The 25,083-nt window shown below is 32.1% G+C and overlaps 3 protein-coding genes across 3 annotated transcripts; 1 reads left to right on the forward strand and 2 right to left on the reverse strand.

Moving 5' to 3' along the window:
- Positions 1-7,758: 7,758 nt before the first annotated feature.
- Positions 7,759-9,512, forward strand: LOC145958331 (uncharacterized). The gene is made up of 5 exons (XM_083075286.1): positions 7,759-8,063; positions 8,190-8,613; positions 8,686-8,948; positions 9,022-9,361; positions 9,440-9,512. The coding sequence occupies exons 1-4, from the start codon at positions 7,942-7,944 to the stop codon at positions 9,116-9,118; spliced, it is 906 nt and encodes a 301-aa protein (XP_082931412.1). The 5' UTR covers positions 7,759-7,941; the 3' UTR covers positions 9,119-9,361; positions 9,440-9,512.
- A 1,149-nt stretch (positions 9,513-10,661) lies between these two features.
- LOC145958329 (triacylglycerol lipase OBL1) lies at positions 10,662-15,668 on the reverse strand. Its single transcript, XM_083075283.1, has 4 exons — positions 14,723-15,668; positions 12,239-12,429; positions 11,926-11,959; positions 10,662-11,504 (listed from the first exon to the last, which is right to left on the reverse strand). The coding sequence occupies exons 1-4, from the start codon at positions 15,042-15,044 to the stop codon at positions 10,855-10,857; spliced, it is 1,197 nt and encodes a 398-aa protein (XP_082931409.1). The 5' UTR covers positions 15,045-15,668; the 3' UTR covers positions 10,662-10,854.
- Positions 15,669-22,876: 7,208 nt separating this feature from the next.
- LOC145958332 (uncharacterized) lies at positions 22,877-24,690 on the reverse strand. Its single transcript, XM_083075287.1, has 6 exons — positions 24,269-24,690; positions 23,935-24,196; positions 23,694-23,861; positions 23,522-23,626; positions 23,370-23,442; positions 22,877-23,289 (listed from the first exon to the last, which is right to left on the reverse strand). The coding sequence occupies exons 2-6, from the start codon at positions 23,967-23,969 to the stop codon at positions 23,131-23,133; spliced, it is 540 nt and encodes a 179-aa protein (XP_082931413.1). The 5' UTR covers positions 23,970-24,196; positions 24,269-24,690; the 3' UTR covers positions 22,877-23,130.
- Between the last annotated feature and the right edge of the window lie 393 nt (positions 24,691-25,083).

The following is a 25,083-nucleotide window of genomic DNA, read 5'->3' on the forward strand; positions in this document are numbered from 1 at the left end:
TTTAAGAGGTTAATATTTTTATTTGATTAAATTTAGAAACATATTTTAAATTAATTCAGCTGCTCATCAAAATTGTTTTACATTAACTTTTGTCTTCTTGACTTGGTGTTATTGACCCAATCTCTTAAGATTTGATCACATCTTATCTCTTTGATTTGGTTTTAAGTGGTTTTAAAAATGTTGTTTTTATTGGTCATTATGAATATAATATCTTTGGAGTGTTCTCTCCCCATATCTTTTCTTATTTTGTTTTTCTCAAATTTGGATTACTTAATAAAGAGGTATACTTTAAAAGATTAAATGTACTCTCAATTGTTGATTAATTAGAAAATAATTAATTAAAATTATGATAAAATCAAATTCTTGCATAATAAAATTTATAATTAATTGTAATATCAATAGTTGATTTTCTAATTAGTGAATACACTATAAGAAAATTGTCGTATAGTGACACACATTCTATAGTAATACAATAAGTGTCACTAAAAACTATTTTTACCTGCACAATAAATATAATATATGTTGGTATATTGTTAAAAAATGTGGGTATAAGCTATAGTGACACATAAAATATGTTGTTAAATCTCATTCAGAATCAACACTAAAATTGTGTGTAGCTATATGCTAAATAGATATATACTTACATATATTATACTTATAATGACATTTTTTGTATGTCACTGTATGTAATATTTATTGTAGTGATATTATTGTACTTTATTTTATTTTTGTGAGATTTTGGGTTATTCTTATAAAAAAAAATGCTAGTTTTGTTATCCCAAATTTATTATTGGTAAGAAAATGCTATATTGTAAAAGACTTGCCAATTATGACAAATAATTTTTTGAGAATATTGTCATCACATGTCTTATATTATTAATGTTCCTTTTATATATATTTGAGGGTTTGTGATGGACTGTGTTTTTTAATTGATCATGAAGATAGACAATAATAGTACAACATGGTTAATGTTGCTTGAGGAAGCATGCGTTCCATTGATCTTTGAGAGCACTAGCTTGTCTCCCAACTTAATCGGGTGACAAATTGGGTCAAACAACCTAAAGCATGATGGGATAGGTTGACCCACTAACAAAATGAGGCAGGTTGACTCACCAAAAAAACCGGTTGAAAATGTAACTCATTCTACTTAAGGGGGTGGTGAGTTGATGATAGGTTGACCCCACTTTAATGAGTTGATGAATTAAAAATGGTAAATTGACAAGTTGACTCACCTTCAATCCATCCAATTATTTTTTAGTAGAATCTCAATTAAAATATTTCAATATACATTATCACTTCAACCTATAATTTTATTATTAGTAGTACAATTTATTGGAGGTGATATATTTTTTTCATGCAAAGAGTTAAAGTATTATATATTTCTATTAAAAAAAAGACATTATACATGAAAATGTGCTAGAAAAATATGTGATTGAAACAATATACTTTTATTTCAAATAATGTGAGAATAATTACCTAGAAAGAGAAGTTAAGCTATAAAACAAAAACATTGATCCAACATAAATCCACCATAAATTTATCTTTTAAAAACATAAAAAGGGTGAAAAAAGAGATAGATAATTAGCATGTTGATCTTGCCGGATTGACGGGTTGGGTGGAATAGGTTGGTGGTTTTTTTTGTCCAACTAAACCCACAAAAAAATAGTTGAGTTGGTGAATTGATCCACCTAATTCAACTCACATTGTCATTCTTATGTATAAGACTATTGTCTATTTGTTTATTGTATAAAATATTTGTCCATGGAGCACATTGGGTTGGAAGGCTTCTTTAACTATTCAATTATATATCACACGAGGAAACTAATTTGACAACTTTTATATATCCATTCCTTTGTATTTGGTAACCACAAGATATTCACTTTTAACTCTGAGTCCATATTGTTAAATCAGACGAAACAATTCTAGTAAGGTTTTGAATGAGACAAATATAATACATGTTGTTATTTCTAACAAGTATGTTAGTGTTTCAGAAAAACATAAGTATAGGCAAGTTGAAGAATAGAGCACGTGCCACTTCCTACACTAGTGCCAAGAGAAAAGAAGGAAAGCTTCAAGCATCAGACGGAAAGGCCAAAACAAATACCAATTAAGGCTAAATCAAGAACAAGACAAAAGTGGTTAAGCATCGGGTGAAGTCCGAATAGACGAAGGATATCAGATAAAGCTTAATGGTCTACCAGAAGAAGATTACTCAAAGCAAAGCATACAATGAGGATCAGACGAAGCAAAACCAAATGATAGATGAAAAACGACATAAGCATCAGACGATGATAAATCAAATAACAGACGAAGGTGTGTCAAGGACAACCTAGAATGCAATATAAGAAATCAGATGAAGGTTGGTCAAAGATCAGAAGAAAGTCAAAGTATTAATGAGTAATGCTCAGACGAAGATCAAGACTTGAGATGCACATGGATTATCATACGCAGACGAAGACTGCCATGCAAGCATTTGAATAATCAAGTCTCAAGGGACAATTCAGACATCGTCTACGATCATACAAAATCTCTCAACATGATCGCGTGATTAAAGGAAGAGAAGAAGAAGAAGAAAAGCAAGCGCAAAAGTAAAAGCATGCATGTGTAAGAAAAAGTACATTACTTTTTCAGATAAGGACAACGTCTTTACAGCTATGCGATCGAAAAATGACAAAAAGTTCCTAGGTCTCAGCTAAAGTTAGACACTGCTACTAACAAAACAAAGAAGACTTCACACAATTAATGTCTATAAACAGGAAGCAACATTTAATGCAAGATCTTGTGCATTAAATGAAAGATCGAACTGGTCATGAATGACTATATTATGCTTCAACGGACATTTGCAACGGTCAAATTTTACAAGACTATATATATGTCATAACTTCAAACCTGGAAAGGTTGGTGTTGAAAAAGAGTGATATCAAGCCCATGAAGCAATGGAACCAGAGACAAAGCTTATAGAGTCAAATGTACCAATAGTGTATTTATCTTCGTAGACTAACGAGTTTTGAGTGTAACTTATGAACATACACCTTAGTGAATGTAGAAATTCTTGTATCCTCTTTGTGAGAGTAAACCAAACACTCAAACCAAATCATCTATCTATCATTTGTAAGGCTTGAAGAGGCTAGGGAAAGAATACTTGTAAAAGCCTAGAGAGGCTTGTCAAAGAATCCTCACTACAAGCCAGAAGTGGCTGAACAAAGCATACTAGCGCTAATAAGTGAAGTTGGCGTGCTAGGAGTGGTCAACAATCCTCACTAAGAGCCTGAAGAGGCTGAACAAAGAATACTAGGGCTAGTAGCAAACCAGGAGTGGTTGATAATACTTGGGACTAGGAGTGGTCGAGAATACTCACTAAGTGCTTGAAGAGGCTGAACAAAGAATACTAGAGCTAATGAGAAAAGTTAGCCAACCAGGAGTGGTTGATAATACTCAGGATCAAGAGTGGTCAAGAATACTCACTAAGAGCTTGAAGAGGCTGATCAAAGAATACTAGCGCTGACGACTGAAGTTGGCAGGTCAAAAGTGGTCGATAATACTCGACAAACCAGAAGTGGTGATAATACTTGTACTTCATTGAACATCTAGTGGAACCCTTCAATTGAAGGAGACTAGACGTAGCTCAATCTGAGTGAACCAGTATAAAAATCCTTGCACTTTTTATTTATCTTTCATACGCAATATCACTTAACTGCTACATCATATTGAAAATTTCATCCATTGTTTATTCTTCACCAAAACTATTTTCAGACAAAAAATACACTTGTTTAATTCAGTACCTTAAGAAATAGTTTTCCTTTAAGAAACATTTTCTTTGTGCATATGATGAACTTTTAGACGCAAAAATTATTGTTTAAGCAAATCATGCACAGTCCTTAAGAATTCAAAATAATATTTTTACTAGAGGAAAAAGATTCTCTTTGCGAAAATGATTTTAAAATTCCTCCGTTCACACACACATATTCAACCCCCTCTTCTATGTGTTTTTCATATAACTTCACATATCTCCAAGTTTAAGTTAATAAATCTTATTGCCCAACATATTGGGCAACCATTTATCATACCATATTTTTAATGAATTGTCATCTTCAATGTTCCATAAATCTCCTTCGATAATATTGATTTTATCATAAACAAGTTGGACCAAGTTTGGATTACAAGCTTTCTTAGCATCTAGAGGTGAAGTTTGAGGAAAATACCTAGCTCTAAAGGTTCTGCTAAAACGAGAGTCATCAAACATAACAATAAACCTACAACATTGTTAGACCAACAAGGTCTACCTACAAGAAAAATGACTTATACTTATGGATGTTTTCTTCTTATAGACTTGATAATTGTGGGTAAAATCAAAAACTACTTTTACCAATATTTAATATAGGTAAAACTCAAATACTTATACTTACAACTATTTGTTGTCAGTAAAACTTATAAAGTTAATGTCATACAACTCAAGTAATGAACAGATAGATAATTCATAAGTAAATGTAAATTATTCAACTTTTGGTGACAATTTATGTCCATCACTATAAGACAATTTTCTTATAGGAAAACTAAGAAGGGCTCCATTAAGCCACACTATGTGATTGGTGAAACCCAGTGTGAAAGGAGTGTGAAACCCAATAATGAGAGGGGAAACACATATCCTTATTTATAAGATTTTGCCATATCAAGTTTTAGAGCCATAAACCTTTTTTTCCCACTTCATCTTCTTTTCATATAATGGAAATATTCAAAGTCAATCAACACATTATCTGTAAACAACCTATTTGGAATCGGGGCTATCAAAATTGGTTGCCTTTAGAGAAAAAGAACTATTCTCTTAATTAGAAAGGTAAGTAAAAGTGGAACCCTCAAAATTAAACCTTTTATTTATATCTAATTTTAAAAAAAACTTAATTTTGTGAACTTCAACACAACTATGTTGTCTGATAGCACGATTGTTCTACACTAGGAAAGGTTTACTTCTCTTTAAGATGGGTGTGATTATTCCCATATATGTATAATATTTGGAAGCATATTAAGAATGGATATATTAAGCATATCTTATGTTTTATCATGTTTACTCTAAGTAAATTGATAAATTAAAAGTAAATGTATTTATACTCTAATAATTTAATTTTTTGGTATTTTTAATGTTCTGATATTTAAGTTCTAATAAAAGAAGTAGTTAGATTATTAACAAAGAATTGGAGGAATTAAGTTATGTGAAAATATTTTTAAAAAGGAAGTCTCACTTAAGCAAACTACCTTGGTCACTTAAGTGAGTGCTGATAGGGAGTTCAAGTCTTCTAAGTTGAAGGCTCGCTAAGTGAGCCACATGGGTTGCTTAAGCGATTTCCAGCAAAGAACCCATGTCTCTTGAAGTTGAAGACTTGATTAATAAGCAAGTAATCTTGGTTGCTTAAGTGAGACAAGGCAAAAAGCTAACCTTGAAGTTTTTCAAAGGTTGGCTTAATGTTATCTTTCTGGTAAATGTACTAAATCGTACTAGTTCAATGATAAGTATGAGTATCGCCTCCTAAGGGAAATACGAATACTTGACTCAAATCATTAATCATACTAAACTAAACTATTGAGAATGAAAATATAAAGTGTTTAAACAAAGATAAACGAGATAAGAAATCTTTTCGGTATTTTTACGAACATTAAGAATGCAAAAATTGATTTTAACACGATAATGAAATATGTTGGAGTTTAACTTCACAAAACTATCTTTTCATGCTTACAAACAAGCTTTAATCTATTTTTAACTAAAAAATTATCATTCAACTCACAAATATGTCGAATTTGCCTCTTGAGAATTGGTTTAGCTACAGATGGCATGAATCCTTATGGGAACTTAAGTAGTAAACACAGTTCATGGCCAGTTTTGTTGGTCATTTATAATTTGCCTCCTTGGCTATGCATGAAGAGAAAATATATTATGTTGTCTATGATGATATCAGGTCCCCGACAACCAGGAAATGACATAGATGTGTATCTTAGTCCATTGATTGATGACTTGAAAATGTTATGGGACACAGGAGTGGAGGTGTTTGATTCATATCGTGAAGGAAAATTTACTATGCGTGCAATGTTATTTTGCACAATAAATGATTTTCCAGCATATGGTAACTTGAGTGGGTATAGTGTGAAGGGTCATTATGCATGTCCTATATGTGAAGAAAACACAAGTTATACCCAATTAAAACATGGGCAAAAGACTGCGTACACTAGGCATCGTAAGTTTCTTGTTCGTAGTCATCCATACCGTAGATTGAAGAAAGCATTCAATGGAAGTCAAGAGGATGAAATTGCCTCCACACCACGCAATGGTGAAGAAGTATATCAACGGGTGAAGAACATTAACATTGTGTTCGGAAAGACGCAAAAGAAGTCAACTGAGAGAAATATCTGGAAGAAACGATCAATATTCTTTAATCTTCCTTACTGGTGCAAGTTAGATGTTAGACACTGCATAGATGTGATGCATGTGGAGAAAAATGTTTGTGATAGTGTAATTGGGACATTGCTAAACATCAAAGGAAAGACTAAAGATGGAGTGAAAGCACGACAAGATTTGGTGGACATGGGTATACGTTCTGAGTTGCATCCTCAGTCTATTGGAAGACGCACTTACTTGCCTCCAGCTTGTCATACTCTATCAAAGAAAGAAAGAAAAAGCTTTTGTGAGTGCTTAAGCAGTGTGAAAGTTCCACAAGGGTACTCCTCAAATGTGAAGAGTCTGGTGTCTATGCAAGATTTGAAGTTGATTGGTTTAAAGTCTCACGATTGTCATGTGTTAATGCAACAACTTTTGCCTGTGGCTATTCGTAACATTTTACCATCTTCTGTTAGAGTTGCTATTACTCGATTGTGTTTATTCTTCAATGCCATTTGCAACAAAGTAATTGACCCTGTAAAGTTAGATGAGTTAGAAAATGAAGCAATCACAATCTTGTGTCAATTGGAAATGTATTTTCCACCTTCATTTTTTGATATCATGGTGCATTTGATAGTTCATTTGGTTAGGGAAATTCGATTGTGTGGCCCGGTTTATCTTAGATGGATGTATCCTGTTGAGATACATGAAGATCTTAAAAGGATATGTCAAGAATCAATACCGCCCAGAAGCCTCTATTGTGGAGAGGTACATTGCAGAAGAAGCCATTGAGTTTTGTTCAGGGTATATGTCAAAATCAGAACCAATAGGAATTCCCAAGACTCGACATGATGGGAAACAATTTGGTAAGGGTACTCGAAGTTTAAAGATTAGAACTGTGAGTCGAACAGAAGTTGACCAAGCCCATTTGTACATATTGAACAACACTGATGAAGTAATTCCTTACATATCTAAACACATAGATGAAATCAAGATAGCACACCCCCGGATGAATGAGAAATGGGTATTGAATGAACATAACAAGAGTTTCTTAGCTTGGTTTAAGAAAAAGGTTTATGGTGAGGTTAATGCTTCTGATACACTTTTGAGACTCGCGCGTGGGCCTAACAACGATGTCATTACATTTGGTGGGTATGACATTAACAAATATTGTTTCTATACAAAGACAGAAGATGACAAAAGTAGAGTACAAAATAGTGGGGTTACAATTCAGGCTGAGGCTGTGCACTTTGCTAGTTCAAAAGATAAAAATCTCATTACAGCATCCATGAGTTATTTCGGAGTCATAGAAGACATATGGGAAATTGATTATGTTACGTTTAGAGTGCCTGTGTTCAAGTGTAAATGGGTTGATGGCAATACGGGTGTGCGGACAGATGATTTAGGATTTACTTTGGTTGATTTGAATAAGGTCGGCTATAAGGATGAACCTTTTATTATGGCATATCAAGCAAGACAGGTTTTTTATGTCAGGGATCCATGTCATGAGAAATGGTCAGTGGTCCTCGAAGGAAGAACCATGCATGGAACTCACGAAGATGAGTCTCTAGATATGCATGAGACACCGTCTTTTTCAAGCAGATCATTTGGTCCTATTGCGGACAATGAAGTGGACGAAATACATGCTATTCGAAGTGATCATGATGAAGGAATATGGGAAAACATTCCAACCTAATAGGTTTCTGTTTATGTATTATTTATTTTTTTATTAGTTATTTTGTTGCTATATTATTATTATCTTTTTTACTTTATTTGTCTATTCAGTTAATTCATTATTTTAATAATGACAGTTTAATTTTTTCAGGATTATGGAGGATTCTGGGTCTGGCAGTGGAAGGAGGGAAGGTAGATCTGTCACCCGATTGTCTGGGTTGACAGCTGGGCGCATTGCCAAGGATTATGGTGTTCGAGTCAGCACTAAAGGGAGTTGTGCTGCTCCAGATCCCTCACCGGATCAGACTCACACTGATGTACCAAACCAGTGTGAGTTATATGTTGAGGATGACCCCCCACGGTTAGTGGCTATTGGCCGAGTATTTGAGGGTGGCTCAACCATCCATAGTGTCCCTCTACAGCCAGACTGGACACGGGTTGTGGTTGACCAAGTTCAAGATGCTGCTGCTCCAGTGCCTTTGCCCAATACAGAGGTTCAACTAGTGGGGCAGGCAACCGGCACATTCTTAGCTTGGCCAAAACGTTTGGTCATGCCGCTTTCAGCACGGGCAAAGGTAATTATATTATTGCTCTTTTAGATTCTTATAATTCTATTATTGTTTAACTAATTTTGATTATTTCTTTAGGATTTTATCAATCGTGGTAAGGAGGTCATGAGAGAACCTCATGTTCATGATGCCAATATCGCAGAAGCTGAGGATGATCCCATATCTAAGCTTCTAATCAAATTACCACGAATAAAGAAGCATCCAATTCAATTGCAGTGGGACATTAGAGTTTTTGGAGTTGATAGCTCTGATGTTCCACTATACATATCTCTGCCTGATGCATTAGAGATTGTTGGGGGAAACTGCATGTTAAATATATCTGTCATACAGTTGTGGGCCATGTAAGTCATATTTTCTTTTATGAGTCTAAATTTACAATAATTACATTTAACTTATAATAATTATTTGTGTTAGGTACATGGACAAATTGAGTGTGGAGCAAGCACAAGCAGAAGTATATGGATTTATTGAGCCTCAATCCATCCAAAAATCAGGAAACACTCAGGTCTAGATCCAACAATATATGCAAACATGGATGAGTGACTCAAGAAGACATATATACATGGCTCCATACATTGATGGGTTAGTTTTTTAATTGGTTTTTTAATCATGGTAATTTTTTAACTGATTTGTTTGTCATACAATGTAGGTCCCATTGGCAGTTAATGGTAATCATTCCTAAGGAATATACCGTGGTGTGGTTTTGTTCACTTCATCGAAAACCAAGCCATGAAATTAAAAGCCAATTACATGGGTAACTAAAATTTTTTCATTATGTTTTAAAACTAATTATATATATCGGCTAACATTTGTTTTTATTTCAATTAATTAGAATCGTGTCTGGAGCTAATATATTAAGTGGAAGAGCCAGATCATCAAAGTCATTGCATTTCATATATCCTAAGGTTAGCAAATAAATTCATACAATCAATAATATTTAAATTTATTGACTTTGGAATTAATAGTTATTTGTTTCTCATTTTAGTGTAATAAGCAACAAGACTCGTTTGAATGTGGCTATTACATCATGTATTGGATGAAAGCCATAGTTTCTGCGGGTATTATTGATTTTTGGGCGCAGGTAATTCATATCAAAATTTATTTAACTATATTTACCTTTAGAATAATTAACATTGCATATTAATGACACTTAAATTACCCTTTCAGGTCTTTCAAGATCCATCTCCATTGCCCGAAGATGAGTTGCTCAAGATAAGAGAACAATGGGCAAATTTTTTTCTAAGTTTAGTTAGTTAGATATTATGTTTATAGTTTGATAGTTAGTTAGATATTATGTTTATAGTTTGATAGTTAGTTAGTTTAGTTAGTTAGATAGCATTGACAAACATGTTTTATAGCTTTTTTAGGATAATAGGATTTAGATTGTCATAATTTATGTTTTTTAAGATTTATATATTATTTTCTTTTTGACATTCAATTTTGAAATACAATTTGAATTTCTATTCTGGACTGCCTGGTTTAGAGTTGGTATTCTGGATTATATTTATATGCAGGTGTTGGGTATATCAATTTACAAACGTTTTTAAAAAAAAAACTCCCACAATTTACGTCGGACATGGCTTTGTCCGACGTAAATTTACGTCGGTCCTCGCAATGACCGACGTAAATTTACGTCGGACAAAGCCATCTCCGACGTAAAATTGTGGCATGATTTTGCCCCATTTTACGTCGGTTTGGAGAAATCCCCGACGTAAATTTACGTCGCCTTTTAGAGGCGACGTAAATTTACGACTCCCGTATTAACGTCGGACCCTTTTCCGACGTAAAAGGGTCAAAATACACGACGTAAAAGACCCTTTCTGTACTAGTGATAACATGAAATTAATAATATTTAATTTACAAAAAATTATGTCCAATAAAACAATATTAATTTAACTAAATGTTTTTTCATAAATATAAAAGTACACTAAATCAATAAGTTAACCTAACTTACCTCATGATTAATTAGATTAACAAGTAAAGCATGTTGAAGAGGTGAATTATTCATTTCAACCTAACCCATTTCATTGGATTAAGTAGATTGATCCATAAAATTTAAGTCACTTTAACATCTTTATTATATATGTGTTTTTTATCCTTTATATATTCAATAAACAACATTATAAGTAAAAATTATTGTAATATTTTGTGATTCTTTTAATTGTTTAAGAAAAATAGGTGGAGAAGTTAGTGGAATATATATATAGAAAATTTAAAAAAAAAAAAAAATTATTTTGCGTATACTTTCTAATTAATTACGATGAGCATCGTATAGCTTACCTCGAGTTCATATCGCCTGTTAAAGAAAAGACATGTCCCAAAGTGCTTGAACATCATTTCCTTATCATCGTAGGGCAACCTCGGAACAAGGTCGTTGCAGTAAACAAACCTGCAATACCTAACACAATGTTCCTTCAATTTTTGTCTCATATACTTTGCATATGCTTCATCTCCAACTCGTGGTTGCCCAAACGTGTAAATCCCTTCCAGCCTCTCCAACAACAACGTCTCATCGTGCAAACACAAGATCGTCCCAAACAGAATCGCCAGTGCTCCACCCAAACTATGCCCCGTTACTATAAACTTAGCTTTATCATTTTCTCTCAAACCCTTTTTAAGAATGTCCCTAATAACGTAGTACGCTAAGGGTGGAAGATTCTTGTCTCGCTCTTCAATTTCCTTAGGCCATCCAACGTTCTTCTGAAGCCCTAGGGCTTTCATGAATCCACCGTGAAGTCTTCCAACGCCGGGAATCTCGTACCACGAGATGTCGACATCGGTGCACCATGCATCAGCATCAAAGGGTTCGGTTCCTCTGAAGGCTACAACATAAGTGTGGCGATCCTTGTGCTTATCCAAAGCAATGAAGACTTGAGTTGTAGTCTTTCCTTGGTATTCTGCTAAGTCCAAGTCAAACATGTGCGTGTGTATATTTTAAAGATATATTGGAGAAAGAAATGCCAATTCACTTTTCACATTATTATAAAGAGTAATTAAAATTTACAAAACCACGTGACTTAATTTTAATAAATTTATTAAATAGTGTTTCTTATCTTTTCTATATAAAAATATATATAATTAAATCATTAAGACTAATATCGGTTAATTTTAATTAAAAGGACCGATCCTAATGAATGAATAAAAATAAGACCAACGTAGATTCAAAAGTTTACATAAATTTCAATAGATAAATAAATAATATTACTATATATATATATATAAGCACGTAGAGAGTCTTTTCAAACTACGGATAGTTCTCTCAATATTTAATTTGTAATTGTATAGGAACATATATAGATATGCTTTTTTAGGTCTTACCATTTAAGCAGTTGAAGAACCCCACAAATTCCATCTGTAGAACTCATCAGAAAACAAATATAATGAGAGATACATCAAAGTAAACTTGATTAAACAGAAAAGATAAAAGGATCAAAACAGAACAATTACGATAGTGATATGTTAACGTAAGTTGTTATAGTTTGCTTTAAGTAATTTTATATTCAAAAAGTATTTATTAAGTCAGAAATTTGAAAGTAAAATAAATATTTGTTTTAATAAAAATCTTTCGCTATTAATAATTTTAAAAACAAAATTGGTCTGGTATTAACAAAATCATTAATTAATTTCATACATTCCAGTAATCCTCCACGGTAGTTTTAAGGAAAGCTTCGTTCTCGTAGGATGCTTTGGAAGCCATCATAGAAAGTGCAGGATAGTACTTGTAATCTTCTCGCTGGACGGGGTCCATCTTTACTCGCACGTCCAAATTTCCAACAAAAGACAAATATTTTTCTGATTTAGGATCCGGTAACACCAATTTACCTGTTTATATAATTATATAAGAAGTGAATCATCTTGAAATGCATTCATATTACTGGTAAATGAGATAATCATCACTACAGCAAATTTTGTTTTTAATCAATTATTAGTGATAATAAGTCCATTGTCAATATTTCACTATTTAATAAAACATTTTTCAGAAAAGGTCGGTGAAAACACAGTGTATTCCCTATATAATTCCAATGCTTAAAACATTTTTTCCATTAAATAAAATTTACTATTAATGATAATTATTTAATGACAATAAATTAATTATTTTTATTTTATTATTTAATAAAGATATTAATGACTAATAAATAATAATTATTAAAAATATATTTATAAGAATAATTGTTGAAAATGTTCTAATAAAAAATAAAGTAATTTTTAATTCATTTTATTAAGAAAAAATTCAATCCTATGTCAACTACAGATAAAATAATTAAAGGATATATAAGTGGAGAACAACTTTTATCTTATAAACTGATTTTATAAATTTGAGTTAGATTCATAATTCACTTTTAAGATGGTATTAGATCATTCATTATTTATTCACGTACCAAGTTCAATAGTGTTAGATTTGAGAGTGTAATGAAAAAAATCTAAGTCCAATATCGACTAAAAATAAGTTAATTAAAGAATATATAAGTAAAGAAAAATTATCATCTTATAAGTCTCACATCTATTAGAGATAAGATAATTAAAAAAATATATAAACTAGGAATCCTTTCTTAAATTTTTAATGACAACAATAAAAAATATTAAATGTCAATAAAAATAAATATCACAAAAACTTATATATTTTTTTCAACCATTATAAAGATTTTTATCAACATATCAATAAATTTTATCAACACTACACATAATAACTAATATGAAAATATTGATATAATATTTTGTAGTTATTTTTAATGTGACTAAAAATTTATTTTATTGTAATGTTCATTTTAAACCAAGTCAGCAAGTTTTATTGATTTAGAAAGATATTTGATTGATTGATCAATATGGGGTACTTTTAAAAACTATTTACTTAAATGAAGTTATTTTGAAATTATTTACACCTTTGGGATATTTTTAAATAAAATATTTTGTTTTTTTTATTATTTTTTATTTTTTATGCTATTTTTTATAAATAAATTGTGCCGTTATAAATATTTTATTTTTTTCTAATTTATTATATTATACACTACAAAATTTTAAATTAATTTTATTTGTTAAAAAAATACTATATATTTAAAATTTCAGTAATTAATTTATAATAAATTATTTAAAATGTGGCGTTGTGGGCCATAGGGACACTATGTCGCTATAGGCTATAACGACATCTTGATTTTTTAATTTTATTTTATTTAATTTTATTTCCTATCAATTTTTATGAAATTTTAATTTTATACTTCTGTAAAATTTTAATTTTTATGAAATTTCAATTTATTACATGTATATTATAAATATTTTTAGTTTTATTTATTTTTTTATGTTATTTTTGTTAAAAAAAATTGTATACTCAATTTTTCAGTGAGTTATATTATAAAAAATTATTTAATTGGTGGCGTTGTAAGCTATAATGATTTCATTAAAGCTATTTTGTGTCGTCATAGATTGTAGCGACATTAATAATATGAAGTTCATGACTTCTTACGATTTAAAAAAGTACACGTGTCACTGTGTCGCTATAACCCATAGCAACACCATAATAAAATGTCCTAAAGGTGTAAATAGTTTCAAAACAACCTCATTTACGTAAATAATTTTTAAAAGTACCTCAAATTGGTCAATCAATCTATTTTACCATTGTCACTCCATATAAATTTTGAGGGAATAATTGCTTTCATGAGCTAAAACGACTTCATGAATTTTATTGGATTTTCTCACAAAACCGAAAATCATGGGTCTATTTTTTTTTTCCCTCTCAAATAACTACCAAATCACTTCATTTATATTTTATTTTTTTACTTTTAAACATATAAAAAATCGTGAAAATAACAAAAAGTTGTAAATACCAAAGCAAGATTAATTAATATGTATGTCTTCAAAGGGATATATCTCAACAATCGATCGAGGGTCAAATTAATCATGAATTGGAAGTATTAATTTTTTTTTATACGAAAATAGGCATATCATATTCCAGTTATATGTAGGATTATTATGTGGTGCAGAATTCTTCCTCTCCCACTATGTATTAGAAATATTAATTTGTTCCTAAACACAAGCAAGTAGCAAAACATACACCAACTAATTGCTTAACGAAAACTTGAGCACGAAAAAACATATTAACACTGAGGGAAGAAGAGGTAACCTCTGAGAAAGTTAAAGACAAGGCTGAATACACCACCGTTGAGGGCAACCAGGTTGATCAAAAACTCAACACATGTCCCAAAGAGTGATAGTGGCTTGGCCACAAGCTGCAAAAGCTTCTGGGCCAAAATAGACAAAAATATAAGCCACCGGTGACCCAAACTTTCGTCCAAACTATCCTCTGCATGGCTATCCACAAACTTTCTTTGTGACAAGTTTCGGTAAATTAAGACTCGAAGGAGATCAAAGAAACCCGCATCTTCGGGCTTCAGCAACATGTAGCTGTTCGCGAAGCTCTTGTTGCAATTGCAATTGCTTGCCATGGCTATTACGAAGTAACAAGGAGCAAGAATATTATACGTGAATTGAAGGAGATAATAGTGCTTTTCTGTGAGCTATGTTCATTTGTCACAAACTCTATCTTTTAGATTTAAATAGAACTATAATAGCCGAGGGAACGTTCGAAGAAAAACTAATAATGAAACGTGAATCATGGCTGTTTAAAACTTCAACGTGAATATATTATAAGATGCTAAAAACAATTAATATCGTTGAAAATTGCAAAGTAATAGTACCATTATAATCATTCAGAACTTTACCTCTGCCCTTTTTCCACTCCAAAAGGAGTAGTAGATTCATCGAAAGGACCAATGGATCAATTACAGGAGGTGAAATTATTGCCTGGTAGGTGACATGGAATTTTTAACATTACTTTTATTTACTTAGTATTCTTTTAATAGTTAATGGGTCAAAAGAAAAGATACAACTTACCACTATCTTGTAAATTTCATTTAAATTTTTTATTCTCTGCAAGCATAATTAACTCTGATAATCTACATTATTTTAGTAGTTAAATTACTTGATCACTATTTCTTTAATATATATGTAAGACTGAGCTTAACTATTAACTTAAAGAAATTTATTCCACGCACTCATGTTGCACGTTGGAATATTTTATGTTTGCTTCTAGACAACACTCAATTATCTCATATACGTTTAGTTTATATAAATATGATAGGATCAAAGAGTAGCGTTTGGTTCAAGTCAATATCCTATTAATGTAAATAAGAAGTTTGGCAACGGTTTAACAGGATAATCTCGTGCGCATAACGTCGCACTTGCGCGTTCTACTGTTTCTTAACATTACGGGTCTTTTACGCTTTGATGAAATTATTGATTTTCGACAAAAGTGGGTTGGTAGAGTTTGCAAAGGACCAATTCAATACATATCAATGACGGAATATACTCGATACGAATGCATGGAGGGTATAGACAAACGTAGACATGTCACTCGTCATTGCATATTTGCATGTGAAAAATGAGTTTACCGTGGATTTTGGGCTTCCGTGATAAGTTTATACATTTTGGGCTTGCCTTAATTGACCAAAGCTTTTTCAGAAAACAACTGTTTGTTGTGTATTTTGCTTGATATTTTAAGAGGTTAATATTTTTATTTGATTAAATTTAGAAACATATTTTAAATTAATTCAGCTGCTCATCAAAATTGTTTTACATTAACTTTTGTCTTCTTGACTTGGTGTTATTGACCCAATCTCTTAAGATTTGATCACATCTTATCTCTTTGATTTGGTTTTAAGTGGTTTTAAAAATGTTGTTTTTATTGGTCATTATGAATATAATATCTTTGGAGTGTTCTCTCCCCATATCTTTTCTTATTTTGTTTTTCTCAAATTTGGATTACTTAATAAAGAGGTATACTTTAAAAGATTAAATGTACTCTCAATTGTTGATTAATTAGAAAATAATTAATTAAAATTATGATAAAATCAAATTCTTGCATAATAAAATTTATAATTAATTGTAATATCAATAGTTGATTTTCTAATTAGTGAATACACTATAAGAAAATTGTCGTATAGTGACACACATTCTATAGTAATACAATAAGTGTCACTAAAAACTATTTTTACCTGCACAATAAATATAATATATGTTGGTATATTGTTAAAAAATGTGGGTATAAGCTATAGTGACACATAAAATATGTTGTTAAATCTCATTCAGAATCAACACTAAAATTGTGTGTAGCTATATGCTAAATAGATATATACTTACATATATTATACTTATAATGACATTTTTTGTATGTCACTGTATGTAATATTTATTGTAGTGATATTATTGTACTTTATTTTATTTTTGTGAGATTTTGGGTTATTCTTATAAAAAAAAATGCTAGTTTTGTTATCCCAAATTTATTATTGGTAAGAAAATGCTATATTGTAAAAGACTTGCCAATTATGACAAATAATTTTTTGAGAATATTGTCATCACATGTCTTATATTATTAATGTTCCTTTTATATATATTTGAGGGTTTGTGATGGACTGTGTTTTTTAATTGATCATGAAGATAGACAATAATAGTACAACATGGTTAATGTTGCTTGAGGAAGCATGCGTTCCATTGATCTTTGAGAGCACTAGCTTGTCTCCCAACTTAATCGGGTGACAAATTGGGTCAAACAACCTAAAGCATGATGGGATAGGTTGACCCACTAACAAAATGAGGCAGGTTGACTCACCAAAAAAACCGGTTGAAAATGTAACTCATTCTACTTAAGGGGGTGGTGAGTTGATGATAGGTTGACCCCACTTTAATGAGTTGATGAATTAAAAATGGTAAATTGACAAGTTGACTCACCTTCAATCCATCCAATTATTTTTTAGTAGAATCTCAATTAAAATATTTCAATATACATTATCACTTCAACCTATAATTTTATTATTAGTAGTACAATTTATTGGAGGTGATATATTTTTTTCATGCAAAGAGTTAAAGTATTATATATTTCTATTAAAAAAAAGACATTATACATGAAAATGTGCTAGAAAAATATGTGATTGAAACAATATACTTTTATTTCAAATAATGTGAGAATAATTACCTAGAAAGAGAAGTTAAGCTATAAAACAAAAACATTGATCCAACATAAATCCACCATAAATTTATCTTTTAAAAACATAAAAAGGGTGAAAAAAGAGATAGATAATTAGCATGTTGATCTTGCCGGATTGACGGGTTGGGTGGAATAGGTTGGTGGTTTTTTTTGTCCAACTAAACCCACAAAAAAATAGTTGAGTTGGTGAATTGATCCACCTAATTCAACTCACATTGTCATTCTTATGTATAAGACTATTGTCTATTTGTTTATTGTATAAAATATTTGTCCATGGAGCACATTGGGTTGGAAGGCTTCTTTAACTATTCAATTATATATCACACGAGGAAACTAATTTGACAACTTTTATATATCCATTCCTTTGTATTTGGTAACCACAAGATATTCACTTTTAACTCTGAGTCCATATTGTTAAATCAGACGAAACAATTCTAGTAAGGTTTTGAATGAGACAAATATAATACATGTTGTTATTTCTAACAAGTATGTTAGTGTTTCAGAAAAACATAAGTATAGGCAAGTTGAAGAATAGAGCACGTGCCACTTCCTACACTAGTGCCAAGAGAAAAGAAGGAAAGCTTCAAGCATCAGACGGAAAGGCCAAAACAAATACCAATTAAGGCTAAATCAAGAACAAGACAAAAGTGGTTAAGCATCGGGTGAAGTCCGAATAGACGAAGGATATCAGATAAAGCTTAATGGTCTACCAGAAGAAGATTACTCAAAGCAAAGCATACAATGAGGATCAGACGAAGCAAAACCAAATGATAGATGAAAAACGACATAAGCATCAGACGATGATAAATCAAATAACAGACGAAGGTGTGTCAAGGACAACCTAGAATGCAATATAAGAAATCAGATGAAGGTTGGTCAAAGATCAGAAGAAAGTCAAAGTATTAATGAGTAATGCTCAGACGAAGATCAAGACTTGAGATGCACATGGATTATCATACGCAGACGAAGACTGCCATGCAAGCATTTGAATAATCAAGTCTCAAGGGACAATTCAGACATCGTCTACGATCATACAAAATCTCTCAACATGATCGCGTGATTAAAGGAAGAGAAGAAGAAGAAGAAAAGCAAGCGCAAAAGTAAAAGCATGCATGTGTAAGAAAAAGTACATTACTTTTTCAGATAAGGACAACGTCTTTACAGCTATGCGATCGAAAAATGACAAAAAGTTCCTAGGTCTCAGCTAAAGTTAGACACTGCTACTAACAAAACAAAGAAGACTTCACACAATTAATGTCTATAAACAGGAAGCAACATTTAATGCAAGATCTTGTGCATTAAATGAAAGATCGAACTGGTCATGAATGACTATATTATGCTTCAACGGACATTTGCAACGGTCAAATTTTACAAGACTATATATATGTCATAACTTCAAACCTGGAAAGGTTGGTGTTGAAAAAGAGTGATATCAAGCCCATGAAGCAATGGAACCAGAGACAAAGCTTATAGAGTCAAATGTACCAATAGTGTATTTATCTTCGTAGACTAACGAGTTTTGAGTGTAACTTATGAACATACACCTTAGTGAATGTAGAAATTCTTGTATCCTCTTTGTGAGAGTAAACCAAACACTCAAACCAAATCATCTATCTATCATTTGTAAGGCTTGAAGAGGCTAGGGAAAGAATACTTGTAAAAGCCTAGAGAGGCTTGTCAAAGAATCCTCACTACAAGCCAGAAGTGGCTGAACAAAGCATACTAGCGCTAATAAGTGAAGTTGGCGTGCTAGGAGTGGTCAACAATCCTCACTAAGAGCCTGAAGAGGCTGAACAAAGAATACTAGGGCTAGTAGCAAACCAGGAGTGGTTGATAATACTTGGGACTAGGAGTGGTCGAGAATACTCACTAAGTGCTTGAAGAGGCTGAACAAAGAATACTAGAGCTAATGAGAAAAGTTAGCCAACCAGGAGTGGTTGATAATACTCAGGATCAAGAGTGGTCAAGAATACTCACTAAGAGCTTGAAGAGGCTGATCAAAGAATACTAGCGCTGACGACTGAAGTTGGCAGGTCAAAAGTGGTCGATAATACTCGACAAACCAGAAGTGGTGATAATACTTGTACTTCATTGAACATCTAGTGGAACCCTTCAATTGAAGGAGACTAGACGTAGCTCAATCTGAGTGAACCAGTATAAAAATCCTTGCACTTTTTATTTATCTTTCATACGCAATATCACTTAACTGCTACATCATATTGAAAATTTCATCCATTGTTTATTCTTCACCAAAACTATTTTCAGACAAAAAATACACTTGTTTAATTCAGTACCTTAAGAAATAGTTTTCCTTTAAGAAACATTTTCTTTGTGCATATGATGAACTTTTAGACGCAAAAATTATTGTTTAAGCAAATCATGCACAGTCCTTAAGAATTCAAAATAATATTTTTACTAGAGGAAAAAGATTCTCTTTGCGAAAATGATTTTAAAATTCCTCCGTTCACACACACATATTCAACCCCCTCTTCTATGTGTTTTTCATATAACTTCACATATCTCCAAGTTTAAGTTAATAAATCTTATTGCCCAACATATTGGGCAACCATTTATCATACCATATTTTTAATGAATTGTCATCTTCAATGTTCCATAAATCTCCTTCGATAATATTGATTTTATCATAAACAAGTTGGACCAAGTTTGGATTACAAGCTTTCTTAGCATCTAGAGGTGAAGTTTGAGGAAAATACCTAGCTCTAAAGGTTCTGCTAAAACGAGAGTCATCAAACATAACAATAAACCTACAACATTGTTAGACCAACAAGGTCTACCTACAAGAAAAATGACTTATACTTATGGATGTTTTCTTCTTATAGACTTGATAATTGTGGGTAAAATCAAAAACTACTTTTACCAATATTTAATATAGGTAAAACTCAAATACTTATACTTACAACTATTTGTTGTCAGTAAAACTTATAAAGTTAATGTCATACAACTCAAGTAATGAACAGATAGATAATTCATAAGTAAATGTAAATTATTCAACTTTTGGTGACAATTTATGTCCATCACTATAAGACAATTTTCTTATAGGAAAACTAAGAAGGGCTCCATTAAGCCACACTATGTGATTGGTGAAACCCAGTGTGAAAGGAGTGTGAAACCCAATAATGAGAGGGGAAACACATATCCTTATTTATAAGATTTTGCCATATCAAGTTTTAGAGCCATAAACCTTTTTTTCCCACTTCATCTTCTTTTCATATAATGGAAATATTCAAAGTCAATCAACACATTATCTGTAAACAACCTATTTGGAATCGGGGCTATCAAAATTGGTTGCCTTTAGAGAAAAAGAACTATTCTCTTAATTAGAAAGGTAAGTAAAAGTGGAACCCTCAAAATTAAACCTTTTATTTATATCTAATTTTAAAAAAAACTTAATTTTGTGAACTTCAACACAACTATGTTGTCTGATAGCACGATTGTTCTACACTAGGAAAGGTTTACTTCTCTTTAAGATGGGTGTGATTATTCCCATATATGTATAATATTTGGAAGCATATTAAGAATGGATATATTAAGCATATCTTATGTTTTATCATGTTTACTCTAAGTAAATTGATAAATTAAAAGTAAATGTATTTATACTCTAATAATTTAATTTTTTGGTATTTTTAATGTTCTGATATTTAAGTTCTAATAAAAGAAGTAGTTAGATTATTAACAAAGAATTGGAGGAATTAAGTTATGTGAAAATATTTTTAAAAAGGAAGTCTCACTTAAGCAAACTACCTTGGTCACTTAAGTGAGTGCTGATAGGGAGTTCAAGTCTTCTAAGTTGAAGGCTCGCTAAGTGAGCCACATGGGTTGCTTAAGCGATTTCCAGCAAAGAACCCATGTCTCTTGAAGTTGAAGACTTGATTAATAAGCAAGTAATCTTGGTTGCTTAAGTGAGACAAGGCAAAAAGCTAACCTTGAAGTTTTTCAAAGGTTGGCTTAATGTTATCTTTCTGGTAAATGTACTAAATCGTACTAGTTCAATGATAAGTATGAGTATCGCCTCCTAAGGGAAATACGAATACTTGACTCAAATCATTAATCATACTAAACTAAACTATTGAGAATGAAAATATAAAGTGTTTAAACAAAGATAAACGAGATAAGAAATCTTTTCGGTATTTTTACGAACATTAAGAATGCAAAAATTGATTTTAACACGATAATGAAATATGTTGGAGTTTAACTTCACAAAACTATCTTTTCATGCTTACAAACAAGCTTTAATCTATTTTTAACTAAAAAATTATCATTCAACTCACAAATATGTCGAATTTGCCTCTGGAAAGTTGGGGCTAAGCATGAGTTTCCATGCTCAGCATGGGAACTTAGCCAATTTTTCTTCTCTTTTGAAACTTCACCTAGCTTTCCACTCGCATCTTTCAATTTTTTCACCCTTCTCATTCTCAACTACAAAATAACATCAAAAAGCTTGTAAGTTACCTAAAAACATGAGTTATAAACTGAAGTTAACTTTTTATAAATTAAGATAAATTTTGGTCAAATTAAGCTCTCAAGTCAAGGGAAAATGAGATAAGTGTTTCAAATTGTACCATTAGATTAAAGAAATTATGGCAATTATCACTTAAACTATCATGTTCACTTAAGTGAGTAATGTTGTTAAGCCTAATATTAGAAACATATAAATTACTAAAAAGAGAAACAACTTATTTACAAGAGGAGAGAAACCTGGAGTTTTCAAAGAGAAAGAGAGAAGCAAAATTCTTCATCAGAACTCATCTCAAGATTTCCTCTTTCACTCTTCTTGATCATAGAATGGCCATGAATGGCTAATTTACCTGTGTTCACTAGTACACAAAGGGTCTTTTACGTCGTGTATTTTGACCCTTTTACGTCGGAAAAGGGTCCGACGTTAATACGGGAGTCGTAAATTTACGTCGCCTCTGAAAGACGACGTAAATTTACGTCGGGGATTTTTCCAGACCGACGTAAAAACTGGAAAAATCATGCCACAATTTTACGTCGGACGTGGCCTTGTCCGACGTAAATTTACGTCGGTCATTGCAAGGCCCGACGTAAATTTACGTCGGACAAGTCTATGTCCGACGTAAATTGTGGGAGTTTTTTTTTTTAAAACGTTTGTAAATTGATATACCCAACACCTGCATATAAATATAATCCAGAATACCAAATCTAAACCAGGCAGTCCAGAATAGAAATTCAAATTGTATTTCAAAATTGAATGACAAAAAGAAAATAATATATAAATCTTAAAAAACATAAATTATGACAATGTAAATCCTATTATCCTAAAAAAGCTATAAAACATGTTTGTCAATGCTATCTAACTAACTAAACTAACTAACTATCAAACTTTTAACATAATATCTAACTAACTAAACTTAGAAAAAAAGTTGTCAATTGTTCTCTTATCTTGAGCATCTCATCTTCGGGCAATGGAGATAGATCTTGAAAGACCTGAAAGGGTAATTTAAGTGTCATTAATATGCAATGTTAATTATTCTAAAGGTAAATATAGTTAAATAAATTTTGATATGAATTACCTGCGCCCAAGAATCAATAATACCCGCAGAAACTATGGCTTTCATCCAATACATGATGTAATAGCCACATTCAAACGAGTCTTGTTGCTTATTACACTAAAATGAGAAACAAATAACTATTAATTCCAAAGTCAATAAATTTAAATATTATTGACTGTATGAATTAATTTGCTAACCTTAGGGTATATGAAATGCAATGACTTTGATGATCTGGCTCTTCCACTTAATATATTAGCTCCAGACACGATTCTAATTAATTGAAATAAAAACAAATGTTAGCCAATATATATAATTACAGTTTTAAAACATAATGAAAAAATTTAGTTACCCATGTAATTGGCTTTTAATTTCGTGGCTTGGTTTTCGATGAAGTGAACAAAACCACACCACGGTATATTCCTTAGGAATGATTACCATTAACTGCCAATGGGACCTACATTGTATGACAAACAAATCAGTTAAAAATTTACCATGATTAAAAAACCAATTAAAAAACTAACCCGTCAATGTATGAAGCCATGTATATATGTCTTCTTGAGTCACTCATCCATGTTTGCATATATTGTTGGATCTGGACCTGAGTGTTTCCTGATTTTTGGATGGATTGAGGCTCAATAAATCCATATACTTCTGCTTGTGCTTGCTCCACACTCAATTTGTCCATGTACCTAACACAAATAATTATTATAAGTTAAATGTAATTATTGTAAATTTAGACTCATAAAAGAAAATATGACTTACATGGCCCACAACTGTATGACAGATATATTTAACATGCAGTTTCCCCCACAATCTCTAATGCATCAGGCAGAGATATGTATAGTGGAACATCAGAGCTATCAACTCCAAAAACTCTAATGTCCCACTGCAATTGAATTGGATGCTTCTTTATTCGTGGTAATTTGATTAGAAGCTTAGATGTGGGATCATCCTCAGCTTCTGCGATATTGCCATCATGAACATGAGGTTCTCTCATGACCTCCTTACCACGATTGATAAAATCCTAAAAAAATAATCAAAATTAGTTAAACAATAATAGAATTATAAGAATCTAAAAGAGCAATAATATAATTACCTTTGCCCGTGCTGAAAGCGGCATGACCAAACGTTTTGGCCAAGCTAAGAATGTGCCGGTTGCCTGCCCCACTAGTTGAACCTCTGTATTGGGAAAAGGCACTGGAGCAGCAGCATCTTGAACTTGGTCAACCACAACCCGTGTTCAGTCTGGCTGTAGAGGGACACCATGGATGGTTGAGCCACCCTCAAATACTCGGCCAATAGCCACTAACCGTGGGGGGTCATCCTCAACATATAACTCACACTGGTTTGGTACATCAGTGTGAGTCTGATCCGGTGAGGGATCTGGAGCAGCACAACTCCCTTTAGTGCTGACTCGAACACCATCATGAGCAACTGCAGTCTGTTTCTGAGAACGAGCCAAAATTTTAAACTTCTGTTCAAACTATTTTTCAATATTCTTCAGTTTCTCTTCAAACTGCATCTCCAATCTCTGCTCCAATTCCTGTATAACCTCTTGACTGCAAGAGTTGACAGTGTTCCTCGATGATCGGTCACCAAAGAAATCTCGGTGGCTCCAAGAACCACCAACACCACGCACACGATCTCCGTGCTCTGGCTTTCCTATGGCCGTTGTGAGGATATCATTCTTACCATCGGAAACAAATGAGCCCTGGGTGCTCTGCTCAACTAAACCCTCCTGCAACAATAAGGAAGATTAAAAAATCTTATGAATTAAATGAGTTGAAATGAAGAGTCTTAGTTTGTATATTTTTACTTACTATTTTACTAGCAACGACTCTTGCAGACTCAGAAGTCATTTGCCCATCTGGTTTTGTCCGGGCTGCTATCCACATCTCATGGCGGGGAGGT

This window comes from Cajanus cajan, chromosome 5, assembly GCF_000230855.2.
Source record: "Cajanus cajan strain Asha chromosome 5, NIPB_CcT2T_4, whole genome shotgun sequence".
NCBI classification, from domain to species: Eukaryota; Viridiplantae; Streptophyta; class Magnoliopsida; order Fabales; family Fabaceae; genus Cajanus; species Cajanus cajan.